This window comes from Mya arenaria, chromosome 6 (genome assembly GCF_026914265.1).
Source record: "Mya arenaria isolate MELC-2E11 chromosome 6, ASM2691426v1".
NCBI classification, from domain to species: Eukaryota; Metazoa; Mollusca; class Bivalvia; order Myida; family Myidae; genus Mya; species Mya arenaria.
This window is the reverse complement of record NC_069127.1, coordinates 21693798-21708324: the sequence shown is the minus strand read 5'-3', so window position 1 is coordinate 21708324 and position 14527 is coordinate 21693798. Positions and strand designations below refer to the sequence as shown.

General features: G+C 33.5%; 1 protein-coding gene across 1 annotated transcript; it reads right to left on the bottom strand.

The window, feature by feature from the left end:
• Positions 1 to 541: 541 nt before the first annotated feature.
• LOC128239064 (uncharacterized) lies at positions 542 to 13640 on the bottom strand. Its single transcript, XM_052955505.1, has 11 exons — positions 13605 to 13640; positions 13396 to 13468; positions 11955 to 12012; positions 9644 to 9976; positions 8872 to 9000; positions 7209 to 7262; positions 5624 to 5716; positions 5117 to 5203; positions 3240 to 3320; positions 1962 to 2060; positions 542 to 1078 (listed from the first exon to the last, which is right to left on the bottom strand). Exons 2-11 carry the CDS (start codon positions 13441 to 13443, stop codon positions 1017 to 1019), a joined length of 1044 nt encoding a protein of 347 aa, XP_052811465.1. The 5' UTR covers positions 13444 to 13468; positions 13605 to 13640; the 3' UTR covers positions 542 to 1016.
• Between the last annotated feature and the right edge of the window lie 887 nt (positions 13641 to 14527).

The window sequence follows — 14527 nt, the reverse complement described above, 5'->3', positions numbered from 1 at the left end:
AGTTCTCTGGAATACGTGTTTGCTTGAATACATGTTCACCGGAACAAGTGTAAACTGAAACACGAGTTTTTCCGTAACATGTGTTAACTGGAATAGGTGTTAACTGAAACATGAGTTTACCGAAACACAAGTTTACTGGGAAACGATTTAACAGGAACACGAGTTCACTGGAATTGGTGTTAACTGAAACACGAGTTTACTTAAATACGAGTTTATTGGAACACGAGTTAGCTGGAATACGTGTTCATTGAACTACGTATCTATTGGAACACGAGTTTACTGGAAACGAATTTACTGAAATACGTGTTAACTGGAACACGAGTTAGTTAGAATAAATATTCACTGGAATACGTGTTTACTGGAACACGAGTTTACTGGAACACTAGTTCACTAGAACACGAGTTCACTGGAACACGAGTTTACTCTGTAATTTTAAATTGTTTTGTGCTCACAACTTTACACTAGTCCCATCATTTACCAATAATAATATAATTAAAATATATGCCTCATTGGAGCTAAGCGATACTAAACAATCCGGACGGACCAATACTATGATTTACTAAACAAAATACATATACACACAATTATTATGATACAGTGTCTTCAAATAAATAATACTATTTTGTAACGAAAATCAACTAGATAAATAAATTGACAGTCTAATGTTGCACATAGTACTAAAAATGCGATGCTTATGTAGACCAAGTGGTTTTGTTTATGAATAAGACACTTAAATTAAGAGTTTTACCAAGGGCAAAGATGGTTTGTATCATAATATTTATATTATTAATGGAAACATATTAATATTCAATTTTTATCCGCTTTTAAAATAAATACTATTCATTAGAGGCATGTACATGTGTGTGTGTGTGTGTAGCAGCTTAATACATAAAGGTTTAAATCACATTACTATAATATAATAACATTTACACAATTCCCACTGTATATAAATTCATTTATAGGATGATTCTGGTTCTCAAAAGAAGGACAAAAGTTCGAAATACAAAGTCATTGTTCTACACAGGGTCCACCAACACTTGAAAACGATTTCGGAGTACTGGTTCACTTGGTCCAAAACCTTGAAGAAAAGATAACATCGATTACTAGAATATTCACTTATTCACTTTTCGCTAACTATTCGGCCATCGCAATGACATAGCGGATCATTCTTAAATTACTTAGTTTTGCAATGCGATATAGTTATGAAATTTATCGTAGTAAATTTCGTCATGTTCTGAAGTTTAAAATGTATGTTATGGTATGTTTAGCCTACTTGTCGACAAGAAAAACAGTTATGATTGACCATTTTTCATCACTGATTGAATCATTGTTTTAGTATCAAACATGCGCTAATATCAATAAATGTTATACTGGCTTCAACTACAACACATCAGTATGTGTGGTTTTATATGTTTAACTTGATTCAGCAAAGATGGTTTAATTCGAATAAAACATAGCGACGTCAGCGGCTACCAATGCTTTATTATACGCAGACTTGAACGCGGAAAGAGATTTCTCTATATACACAATTCCACTTGCATCAATAAAATATTTTCACATTGTATGTGTGTTTATACAGTACCATTTATGATTGTAAAGCATACATTGAACTAGTAAAAAAGTTATTTCGTCAGAATTTTGATGATTTAAATCACAAGCAGAATACCTAGATTATAAAACACATATACATAAAAGGTATGATTTTTAATTTGTTAATTTGTTACTCACTAATTATAGGAAAATTCATGTAGATAACACTTGAGCTTCTTTTACTTATCGTAGGCTTATTAAAAATACCGAACATGTATGGTTGCTTGATTACCATGATTTAGATTAACGTATATTAGTAAATAAAATAGTTTTAAAAGTTTTATCGATAATCGTATTTTCAACACTATTTTCTTATCAAACAGTATGTCTGTTAACGCTATATTAATGCCTAGGAAAATTTGTGAGCTTACTTCTCTGTGTTTTCCGGGTGCTCATTCGGAAAGGCTGTTGTGCTATCTTATCCCTCTGCCCATCTTTAGCAGTGGCATTTCTGTCAATCTGTTGTTTTCCTGGTTTAAGTAATAAAACGGAAAGTTACATGTATTATAGTGGTATAAGCACAACAATACACGTGTATATTGAGTACAACTTGGTGAAACATAATTTGCGCATAATGACACATCTAAGTCTTATTTATAAAATTTGTCAGAATGCCTTTGAAAAATTAAGTTTTTTGTAATTATTATTATTTCAAATTTCTGGATGATCCGCGGAACATATTTACTCAAAACTCATATTCATGAATAATTTCGTACCCAGGAGAGGTTTTCAAAATAAGTACTACATTTTGAGATCTCATAGGCCTTGGAAATTTTATGAAATACCATCAACTCGTTGATACTGCTTGAAAGGGAAAGGGGTGGCGGTAAGGGACACCATGGATTTTATGCATACCCTTGCGCTTGCGTAATCACTTCGAAACAACAAATTTTAATGAGACGTATTTTGAATCAATTTCAATCAATACTAGGGTATAGATCCTCACCTTAGTGCAATAACTCAATAACTGCAAATAGAAATAGAAGCAGCTATTGAGTTATTGCACTAAGGTGACGAGATAACACCCGACGTTCATATTGTATAACACGCAAGTAGATATGATGTCATTGTTTGTTTCAATATTGCGTTCCGATTGGATTTGTGCACCGTAATTTAACCAATTATATACGACGTTACAAAAATCAGCTATTTCTTTAAACAAAGGTCGGTTACATGAGGTTTTAATTTTAAATCATAATCAATAATTGTTTAAAATCTAAAAATAAGTATTGATCGCATTTTTTCATGCATTTTCACTGTATGAACGCAGTAGGGCAAGCGAGCAAATGAACAAGAAGCGCTAGCGTACAACATAAATTATCCGGAAAGAGAACGTTTGACTATTTTTTTATTGAATGTCGATGGATTTTTTAAAATCAGTCCTGAACGTTAGCGGTGCAATAACACGGACGCTTACACAAGGATGACTGCAGTATCCCGTTGTACTCTATCATTTGGCGATCTTAAACCAGTATGTCTCTTTATATCGTGAACAATACGTTGATAACCGATTATGTATTGTAAATAAATGACTTATGAAATTGCGCAAATTCATTACTTTAAAAGTATTCATCGATATTAATACGTGCGTGTGCCTCGGTATGGGCCATTAATTAAAAGATCATTACATGAAAATACACTTGTCTGACCTGACTTTGTATGAGTGGCTTTTTGTGGTGACATTTTGCGATCATTCTTGTATGTAGCGAAACTGTCGTGTCTTTTCTTTCCTGGTTGAAGTATTTTATCAAAGTTAGTATTTACAAACACATTACCTTATCACAATATTTATTTGAAGTTATAACCTTACGCTACTTGAGAAAAAAATAATTCGGAGTCTTACGTTAAGAAAGAATTGATGCTCTCATGACGCATTAGACCAAAACATGCTCTCATAACAACAAAGTGTGTTTACGCATCAGAACAAAAAAACAAATGCCACCATATTAAGTGTTTCTACGTATCAGACTAAACTAAGTATATCTGGTTATTAGACCAAACAAATGCACAACGAAGAATACTAACTAAACTGACCAAACAAATTCCAGCAGAACAGAGAAATGTCCTTGACTATCAGACCAAACCAATTCATCCACAACGACGCATTGTGTTTGCTTATCACATACAACAAATGCCCTCATGGCAAAAATGAGTATCTCTTATCGGATCAAACAAATTCCTCATAACAAAGAAGTGTGATTACTTATAAGATCAAATAAAAGCCCTCGTAACAAAGAAAATGCCCTTTTTATCGGACCAGACGAATACCCCTCTGCAAGAAAAGTGCTTGCCAATCCAACGCATAAAAAATGCCTTCATCTAACAAGGACGTTTACTTGATTTTCAGGCCAAACAATTGCTCCCAATACAAATAAGTGTTTTTGCTCATCAGACCAAGTGAATGCCACAATGACAATGAAGAGTGATTGATAACAGAGAAAACAAATGCCTCATAACAAACCAGTGTCTTTGCTTATCTACCAAACAAATGCTCCCATTACAAAGACGAGTGCTTGCTGATTATAAGCGAAACACAACAAAACCCCCCTTTACAAATACGTGTATTTGGTTATCCGGCTAAAAATAGTGCCTTTTTAAATATAATTGTACTGGCGTATAAGTCCAAAAAATGCCCCATTACATATAAGTGTGCTTCCTTATCAGACCTAACAAATGCCATCATAACAAAGACGAGTGGTTGCTTTTCAGACACAATAAATGCATAAAAAAGCGCTGGCTTTTATTAGAATAATTATTCATTACACCAAACAAATGCCGTTGTAAGAAATAATTGAACTTGATTATCAGACCAAAAAATGCAACCATAACAACGAAGTGTGTATGCTTATTTATTAGAATAATTATTTATTAGACCAAACAAACGCTGTTATAAGAAAGAAGTGAAATTGATTATCAAACCAAAAAATGCATCAAAGAAGTGTTTTCGCCTTTCAGACCTAACATAAGACCCCTAACAAAGAAATCGGATGTTTTTAAGACCATCTAAATGCCCTTTTTGCAACGAAGATAATTTGCTTATCAGAAGAAACAAATGCCCCGATAACAATTCAAATTACTTGCTTATAAGACCATATATATTCCCATATAACAAGAAGTGTGATTGCTTATCAGACAAATGAAATGCACCGATAAAAAACAAAGTGTATTTACTTAAAAAATGCCCTAATGTGAAAGGAGTTTCCTCATCAGACAAAATGTCTTGTCGTGGTTAAGTTCCGCGAATGTGGTAGTGTCCGTCCATAAATAGGTAAATGATCAAGTTTATGTCCACTTATCTGATATCGATGTCTTATAATGCTATTGCACTAATACATGTGTTATTGTCCTCGTATTTCATTGTTTTGATTTTTTTTACGCTTTATTTTCAATTTCTTGCAAGATTCAAAAAAGCGTGTTCCCGCAAAATAAATGAAAACGGGATACATGTATGTTTCCACACGATACTTTTTTTTGTTTGATAAAAAACTATTCTACTGACGCAACATGCTATATGACAGGTACATACCGTTCTTATTGTTTGCGATAGGTTCCTGTTCCACGTTTGCATGACACTCTTCCTTGACAGCGCCATTACTATCATGACGTTCCTTTCCTGGTTTAATAATAATGATAAAGTAATGTACTTTTATCAGGTTTACTTAGCTCAACATAGATCATGTTCACGTATGGAATCCAGTCGGCTAAATTTAAACTGCATTACTTATATTTCAATGTTTAGGTGAGTGAGTGAAGGTCTCCTTCTTTTTCTTTTTCTTCTTCTTCTTCTTCTTCTTCTTCTTCTTCTTCTTCTTCTTCTTCTTCTTCTTCTTCTTCTTCTTCTTTTTCTTCTTCTTCTTCTTCTCTTTTTTCTTCATCTTCTGCTTTTTCATCAACTTCTTCTTCTTCTTCTCCTTCATTCCGTCTTCTTTTTCTTCTTCTTCTTATTCTTGTTTTTATTTTTCTTCTATTACTGTTATTGTTCGGTAAGGAAATTATGGTTAAAGATCATTGCATAGGAATGTTATTGTCTAACCTGGCTTGCCCTGCTGATGTGGTGTATTGCCATTTTCTTGTAGCGGCTCTGCACAACACGTATCAGAACCATCGCTGTCACTTCTTTCCTTTACTGGTAAACAATGAAAAAGGTTTACCCATTAAGGATTTAAATGAGTGATTTCATTATGGGGGTATAAACGCAGTTGGGCTGGTTTAAGTGTCAGGATTCCACGCCCAGCTGTGTTCAATCCCCCGAAAGTATCATAAATCACGAAATTCGTTACTCATATTTACACCAAAAATTCATCATTTATTTCCAGAATTGTTAAACAAAGTACTACTTTTCATTTAAGAATATATTTTAGTAATTCTCTCCCATTCTGTAGATTAAACGACCCAACCGTAAATGACGTCATTACAACGCACGAACCAACTGTAAAGTTGATTTTAACATAAAATTAAAACAGTCAAGGCAAAATATTTTAATAAATAAAAGCATATCATTTTATATTGAATTTATTTTAAGAAGTTCCGATATGATGAATTATATAATTTGCTATAGTTAAGTAAGAAAATGAAACAGACCGAAAACTCATCAAAAACATTGATCGATAAATGACAAGCCAATTAGAGCCAAGTAGTTGGTACAATTTATTTCGATAACTTAGCAATCTGACTGGATTGTTTGATATATTTGGCTATGACGTCATACCTAAATGGTCTCGCTGATATATTTCGACCCAAAATTAATTTACATGGTAATGCATTTGAAAACAGTTTTTACCATGATTTACACTTTGATACCAAATTGAAGAAAACAATCCAAAAAGAAGTATAAAATATAGTCTGGGTTAAGTCGGAAGCGAACCCACGCCAGAACAGGCAAGAAAAATAGAAAACTGTTGCCATAACCACTAGGCCACAATACCTTACACAATAGTTAACAGATATTTTAACCTTTATCTAATACATTGGTTACACCATTATGAAAATGTCCATAACCAATCACGCAACAATATTTTGCTGAATCGTGTTACTTACGTTTTTTTCAAAATTGGGGTTTTCAAACACAATATTTGAACAAATGTAAACATTTGTTTAAGTGTTAAAGCTGTCGGTACCTTAGTTGTAATACTCCTAATGTTTGTCACACTTTATTGCGCAATCAATATGAAAAATATATAAACAAAATGCATTTTACAAACCATAAGCGAGTACCTTGATGACTGATTTCATGACCAACTATACGTTGGTTTTCAATATATGTGAACATGGGATAAGAGTAAGGATTGTGTACGTAAACTGGTTAAAACCCCAGTAAATTTACATTAAACTGACCGTTCCAAGTCCGTACCTAACAATCCTTGATAAACATACCTATTGTTATAATGTATATATGCATTGTGCTGTTTGTTGATTTTTTTAATGTTGTTCCATGTTTCTTGTTTGTGATTTTGTTTTTGTTTTGTGTCCTATGTCATTGACGTTAACCCTGTGTCATTAAATCGTTTAAACATTTGGCTAATGAGCTTGTTTCTGTAGTTTTCCACAAAGTATTCTATGTGAAATTTGAAAAATAAAAACTTTTAAGTATTCTTCAAAACCATTTAAAATACTACTACCATGAGTTGACGAATTCTGATCCTTTTCACAACGCTGACATCTGCGCCAAGGGGCTGAAACAGGTCAGGAAAGCAATAACCATTTGAAGACATAGTTTACATCATTACATCAAACAAAATATGTCGACGAAAAAACGGGTTTCTTTGAGGGTAAGAATGGTTATGTTGGTTTGATACTTAAAGCATATTTCCATTCTAAACATAATAAAAACATAATGTGTATTCTATCATAACTAAAGGCGATAAAGCATAATAACCAGACAAATTGAGCAACCGTATCACAATATAATGTATATATATGCGCCGATAAATTTGTAAAAAAACATGGCGCCTGCCGTCTGTCAACGACCTTGTGTCAAAAGGCGGCAAAGGGCCATGCTCTCCTAAGTGATCCTATCTCCCGCGGCTCCAAGAAATTGTATCTGGGAATATTAGAGGGCAGTGAGTATAAGGTACAGCTTGAATGGATAAGCATTTACTAAAATTTCAGCAACGTTTTGCAATAACAGGACCACTGTAATATTGCAAAACGTTGCTGAATCTTTAGTAAATGCTTATCCATTAATTTTAAATATTTTTGCAGGCATTCATTTCGATAGTGATCATATGTTTCGAAATTAAAATCATATTGATTTAGACAGGCTGGATAAGAATCAATTTCGAAACAAATTCATTATCAAATTTGCTTTGTCATGTTTTGGTTAAGTCTTACCTTGAGTGGACCAATGCCTGATTCAATGAACTGATTGGATGAAAGGTTTTAAACACGTCAAGTGTGTCATGCACTTGACAATATTCCTAATCTTAGCTCATTTGTTTTCATTATCCCCATGTATAAACTTCAGAGTTACTCCGCAGCCTTTGTGTCGTCGTCGGGTCGGCTTTGCCCGCGTCATTTGTCAAGAACATTAGCTAGACCAATACTTTAATACTGTTCAAGCTATTCAAATAGATATATAGATATATAAATCGTGCTAAAGAAAAGCAAAACATAAATCTGGCTTTTATAACGTCGGGTTATGCCACTGGCTCGACTTGATAAATACAGATACGTTAAGGGGGTACACTCCGCGTTGCTCTTGTTAACACAATGTTTTATACACATTGTATTTCAATATTAAGTCATAAATATTGTAGAAATATACAATTAAATGCAAGACACTTCGTTATACAAGCTGAATCGATGCTCTAAAATTATTTCCAGCATATATATAAAACGTTATTTCATGACATAAAATGTATCGCGTGATGACGTCATGCAGTATATATATCACATGGTCACATTATTTTTTTTCTATTTAATTTGATGGATTAAAACGTGTTATGTATTTTTTCTATTTTCAAGTTGTAACTGTCGATAAAATAAGTATGTGCGACTATTTTCTTTCGTGCGAATGAATTAGTCTGATAACACCATATGTAATTTTTGACTTGTTGGGAACTGGGATTGGATTTTAAGAACCCGTAACTAACATTTCGACCGTAAATGAGTAATGTCATAGTTAAAATCTAAATCTCATATGGGTGTATATCTCTCAATGAAATTGATTAAACACGTACTTTAAAATCGATAAAGTCTCAACTAGCCATATTTTTTATCGTTTAATATATCGTCTTTTTACTAACTTAGAAGGTAGCACAAAGTAATGATAATAAAACTAACCTCGATAAAGCACACTTGCAAGAATAATAAGTATAACCACAGTTTCCAAGACAAGCATGACTTTAGCCCAATCTGGAACTTCGTCCTTACAGATAGTCCCGAGTTTTTGTTGGTGGCACTTTTCTTCCCCTAGTAGATATTTATTTGAATAATAATTGTAAGCAAATACATTGTTAACACACATGAATGTAAAAGCAGCATAATTTTGGATAAAGTCTGCAGAATGGTGATTCCGGATTTATGTTACACAGCGTTTAAACATGTTAACAACACAGCGGCTCTTAAACTAGATGTGCATCGAACGAAACTCGAAAAGCCGAAATATGCCACTTTATAAATCGACATAATCAGGAAATGTTTCCTCATTTTAAAAGTAGAATAATCGGTGCATAGGGCATTATTTCATAGTAATGCCAATTCCAAGGTAATTTTCAATTCGATATACGTCTAAACAATATATATATATATATATATATATATATATATATATATATATATATTATATATATATATATATATATATATATATATATATATATATATATATATATGTATATATATATATATATATATATATGTAATGCACATACAGAATTAACATGATGTCAGGGATTGAATTTAAATACACTGACCACAATAGGGAGGCAAGCCTTACATCCATTATATTTGACCTGCAGTAAATGCCAAAGAATCTTTATCGCATCACTTATCAATTGTCTACTGGCGCTTAAGTATTTAGCAAAATGTTCTGACTTAATTACGTAAAACCTACCTATCAGATTTAAATCAACGAACGAAGGGCTAAAGCAGTCTGTGAAAGGTTCTCCTCCAATTGAGACTTCTGTCAAGGTCGATGTAGCTGATTCAATTTTTACACTAAAGATAGTTCCATCATAATTATTAATGATAAAAACACATGCTCCGCTATGAGTCAAAGAAACGAGAAAGGCATTTGTATCGTTTGTTTGCCTGAGTAAAGCATCTTGGTCACAATCTGCTACATATGTCCCTTTTGCCTGGATGCTTATTATGTTTTTTGGGTCAGACGAACTGATTTTGAAAACTACAGAACCTTGATTAACTCTCACGGTACAGGTTGCTTCATCTGAAAAACAGTATAATAAAAAATAACAAGTCTTATGTTGCTGTCCTAGGTTTCTAATACGCAAGAGAATGGGTTTTTGTCTAGTCGTGTGTTAAGACGGATCTGCTTCTGAGAAAAGAAAAACGCGTCAACATAACAAACTGATTAACCGACAATCGTATTTGTCCGTCTTACGTACGTTTTCCCTATAAATGGAATCTGAATGAGTTTTACCTATAGCATGCATCACTGTGAATACAAAATTGCAAATGCCCGGTTCGGTGACAAGGTAAATTGAATCAATTTGAATAAGCATTCAGTATTTACTTTCAACTTCTTTTTTTTATTTTCAAAGGCGAAAAAGCCTAACGAATGACGAGTTAAATCTGGTATTCTCCGGTGAAGGCGTTTACAACAATTATTTTAAACCTCGACACGAATATGTTTTCGACGCACGCACATTATATGCTGACCTTTTTCGGCTTGTTTGTGGTCTCGTGAACATTTTTGTTTCATATATACGTTTAATATACAATTAGCATACAGTAATTCAATTAAGTTGCTTTATTTATGAAGACTTTGGTCTCGATAAACTGACTGAAATGGTCTTTACCGACAATGTATCATCTGGTGTCAACAAAAAATAAGGCGGATGTTAGCTTGAATATCGGTGACAATGTCTTTCATGTAAACAGGGTTAGGAATAAAAACTCTTTGGTTATCCTCGTTGCTTATGATCAGACTGATGACTTTAATTAACTACTTTGTTAGGTATACACTCCGATGTTGCTGACGTAACTGTGTTATATATTTTGTCGGTAACTGTATCAAAATTATCCTCAGCATTGAAAGTATTATGAAAGTTGATTCCTAAATTTAACAAAATCATCTTAAGTTTGGCGTATACATGTTACCAGATGCACCGACTATAGCACGACTAAGAGAGTTTGGTATATTTGTGCACAGTAACCAGAGGACAATGGAAAAGAGCGAGATCTTGGGAAAACAGGTAACATATAAAACTAAGATAGAACATGGTGATCATATTAAAAGAGCATAAGTTAAATGACTGATATGGATTCCTCAGTGTAAAGGTAGGGATAAGTGATAAGATGTTCATTCTTATAGTAAGTGATCAGCAAATAAGTAGACAACGTCGGTTCTCATGAATTTAAACCTCCAGTTCGTCTTCATGCAGCTCTGTTCGCTAAATGGCAAGGGTTCCTTTACGAACTGATATGTTCTTTTTGACGCAACAAACTTACTGTTGGGCTTTTTTGAAACGCCTGGTGAGGCCATGTTTCTATGACAATCACGTTATAAGGTTGTTCCTCGATTGCTAGGAGGTCAGTCTCTAGTTTTAAACTTTATGCATTGATATGCATAACGTTCAGCCGGCTAATTTAGGCTTTAAGTGTGATTCGAATAGAGATAAAAATCAGAGCATCAGGTGATATACTTGGGTTGATTTATATGGCAAGAGATCTACTAGCTTTCAGATAAAAAAATAATGCAAAGGACACAATAAGACATCAAGTCTTCATTAGCGATTACATTAATATGTACTTATGGCGTATATAAAATGAATCTGTTAAAATGACGCTGCTTACGAAACGACAAGACGAGTTGGAGCAGGGATACAGACACGAAAACCAAGACAAAAGCTTATTGAAAGGACAATCTGATTTGTAGCCGTTACGTATGCATTTGTTAGTTACCCCAACCCCAAAGAGTGGCAATTTTAAGTTTCTAATATTTAGCATAAATTGATTTTATAAACACATGAAAATAGTATCTAAATATTCTACACATATACAGACAGTCATATCAATGATGAAACTGCAGGGACAAGCACAGTAGCTTAAATTTTAACCAATATAAATTAAGTACTTTCAAGAAATAACGGAATAGACTTGGGAAAATCTTCTTTACTTTTAGATAAAATTGTACTCTTCGACATGCAGTTTACACTATCCGCTATCATCCATGAAATTCTTACCAGGAGGAAGTACAGCAGCAGCAGCAGTAACAGGAGCCAAATATGCCAACATCTGTGACTAGAGGTAAAACACTAACATACATTAACTGTGTGAAATGGTACAATAAATGATTTCTGAGCTTGCCACAATCAAGGAATTAATTGCGGGACTGATATCATTATCGGGGTATGAACGCAGTCTGGGTGGTAAAAGTCTGTGGAGTCCGAATGCTTTCATATCCCCGATAATGACATCAATCCCGTAATTCATTACATGTATTTACACCAATAGTTTACTACTTCATTCAAGGACTGTTTAAAAAATACTTCTTTTCGTTTAAGAAAATCTTACAGTAGTTTTTTTACCAATTCTGTTTATACAACGACCCGACCGTTACCGGAAACCATGTATCAAATGACGTCACAATAACGCGGGTAAATATCAACCACTTGAAACCACTTGTAAACGTAAAATTAACACATTAATGGCAACAATTCATTTAACATATAAAAAATTACTGCTTTTATAAATGTGATTTATTTTTATATGGGACCTGCTGACACAATAGTAGCAATAACAAAATAAACAATCTTATGTATATTGTTATGCAATGATTCGCGATCCGAACATGTCCGAACATGTTGCGTTTATGGGATGAAAACCGCAAATGCTGGTATATGAAGATATATGAAACGTAATTATAGTAAAAAAACACTATTATACTGCTGAAAAAGAAAATAATAAGCCGCGCGAGAGAGGGTGAAAGGCTCGATGACTTACACAAACCACAAATCATGTTGTCCAACTCCCTTTTCTCGGACAGTGAACGACATATATAGTCTCGAAAATGCAGATGATGCATGTTTAAGAAAAGAATTAATGAATCAGTTTCGCTGGTGGTAGTGTTACCTGACCTGTGAAACAACTTGTCGAACATGCCGTTTATACCCGAATGTAGTCAAACCAATAAATCTTCCTGAGCCATGCCAAGTATATAAATCACTTAAAAGCTACTATCTCACAGATATACCATTTTACAACTTTTTATTATTTTGTCTTGGAAAGCGCAAATCATTGCGTAAATATCTGCAAACCAATGATAAAAGATTGCTGACAAAAATCATATCACAGATTTTCATATTTCCGGTCGAAAATTAATGTTTTATGACAAAAACCGTTACCAATGGTTTAAGAAAAATGCATAAAACATCAATCTTTGAACTTAAATATAAAAATCTGCGACCTTACTTTTTGTCAGCAGTCTTATATAACTATCCATGGATATTCGCAAAATGGCTCGTTCCAAGACTAAAAAATTAAAGTTCAATCTGTAGGTGTGAAGCTTTAAATACAATCATTTTTGTTATCAACAAGGTACTAATATGGATATCACATCAAATCTTGCATCTAATCTATCTACATAAAAAATATCACTCAACTGAAGATGTAAATTAAACTCACCAAGATCAGCAAATGAAGTATCTTAATATAGTTGGTCTGTGTCTTCATGATCAGTAAAAAGTGGAGAAAGGTTCTGAAAAAGTACACTTTATTGTCACGTTCAGCCACTTGTTGAAATGAATATATTTTCACACAGACACATCTAATATGAAAATGACGAATTAAAGTAGAAAATCAACACATACACGCACTAAACACTAAATACTTACCTCAATTGAAAGCTTCTATCCGCAAACACATCAAATAGCAAATGATTACTTGCACACGGCTTTTTCGTTTAGAAGCCGATTATCATTATGTGTTCGAAAAAACCGCGTTAAAGTCCTATGACAATTGGGATTCCACTGATTATTTCCAGTTATGAAATTGTGGAATCCCAGTTGTAATGGATATGACAGCATGATCTCATTGAAAAAGGAAGTAAATATCACTTTGCTATCATGACCTGCCAAATAGCGAATGAAATAAAATGTGTGTGTGTGTGTGTGTGTGCGTGCGTGGGAGCGTGCGTGCGTGCGTGGGTGCGTGCGTGCGTGTGTGTGTGTTCATGTGTGTGTGCGTTCATGCATGTGCGCGTTCATGCGTGCGTGCGTGTGTTTATGATCGGAGCATTACTTATTAGTATCAACGTCAGTCCTTTTCCTATTTGATAGTAAGTTTGGCCGAAGCATAACTTTTTTGAAAATATTATGTTTTATTCTCATAAACATAATTTTGCCAAATTGCGTTCCAATTTATAAAAAGTTGACCATTTAACAAGATCTGACTTTATGATAATTACGGCTTCGACCAATGAGACGTTTGTTTTTAATAAAATGCTATATAATTGCTGCTTTATGGCTGTTTTTATATATCTACTTTCTGATTTTAAGTGCCTGCCACAGTGCAAAAAGCCGTTTTAAAGACCAAAACATAAAATGTTTAAAACACAAAAAAACATTCAGAAATATCTTAATGCAAAAATGTGTTTGTGTTTTTAAAGCAAAGCGCTTAAAACATAAGTTTTACCCGCAATATATTTTGAAATGTATCTGTTTATTAATCATATTGACATTAAAAAGGGAAGCAACGAACATAAATGTTGCACACAACTAATAAGTTCGTCCCAATACCTGACTGAATAGTTCTATCT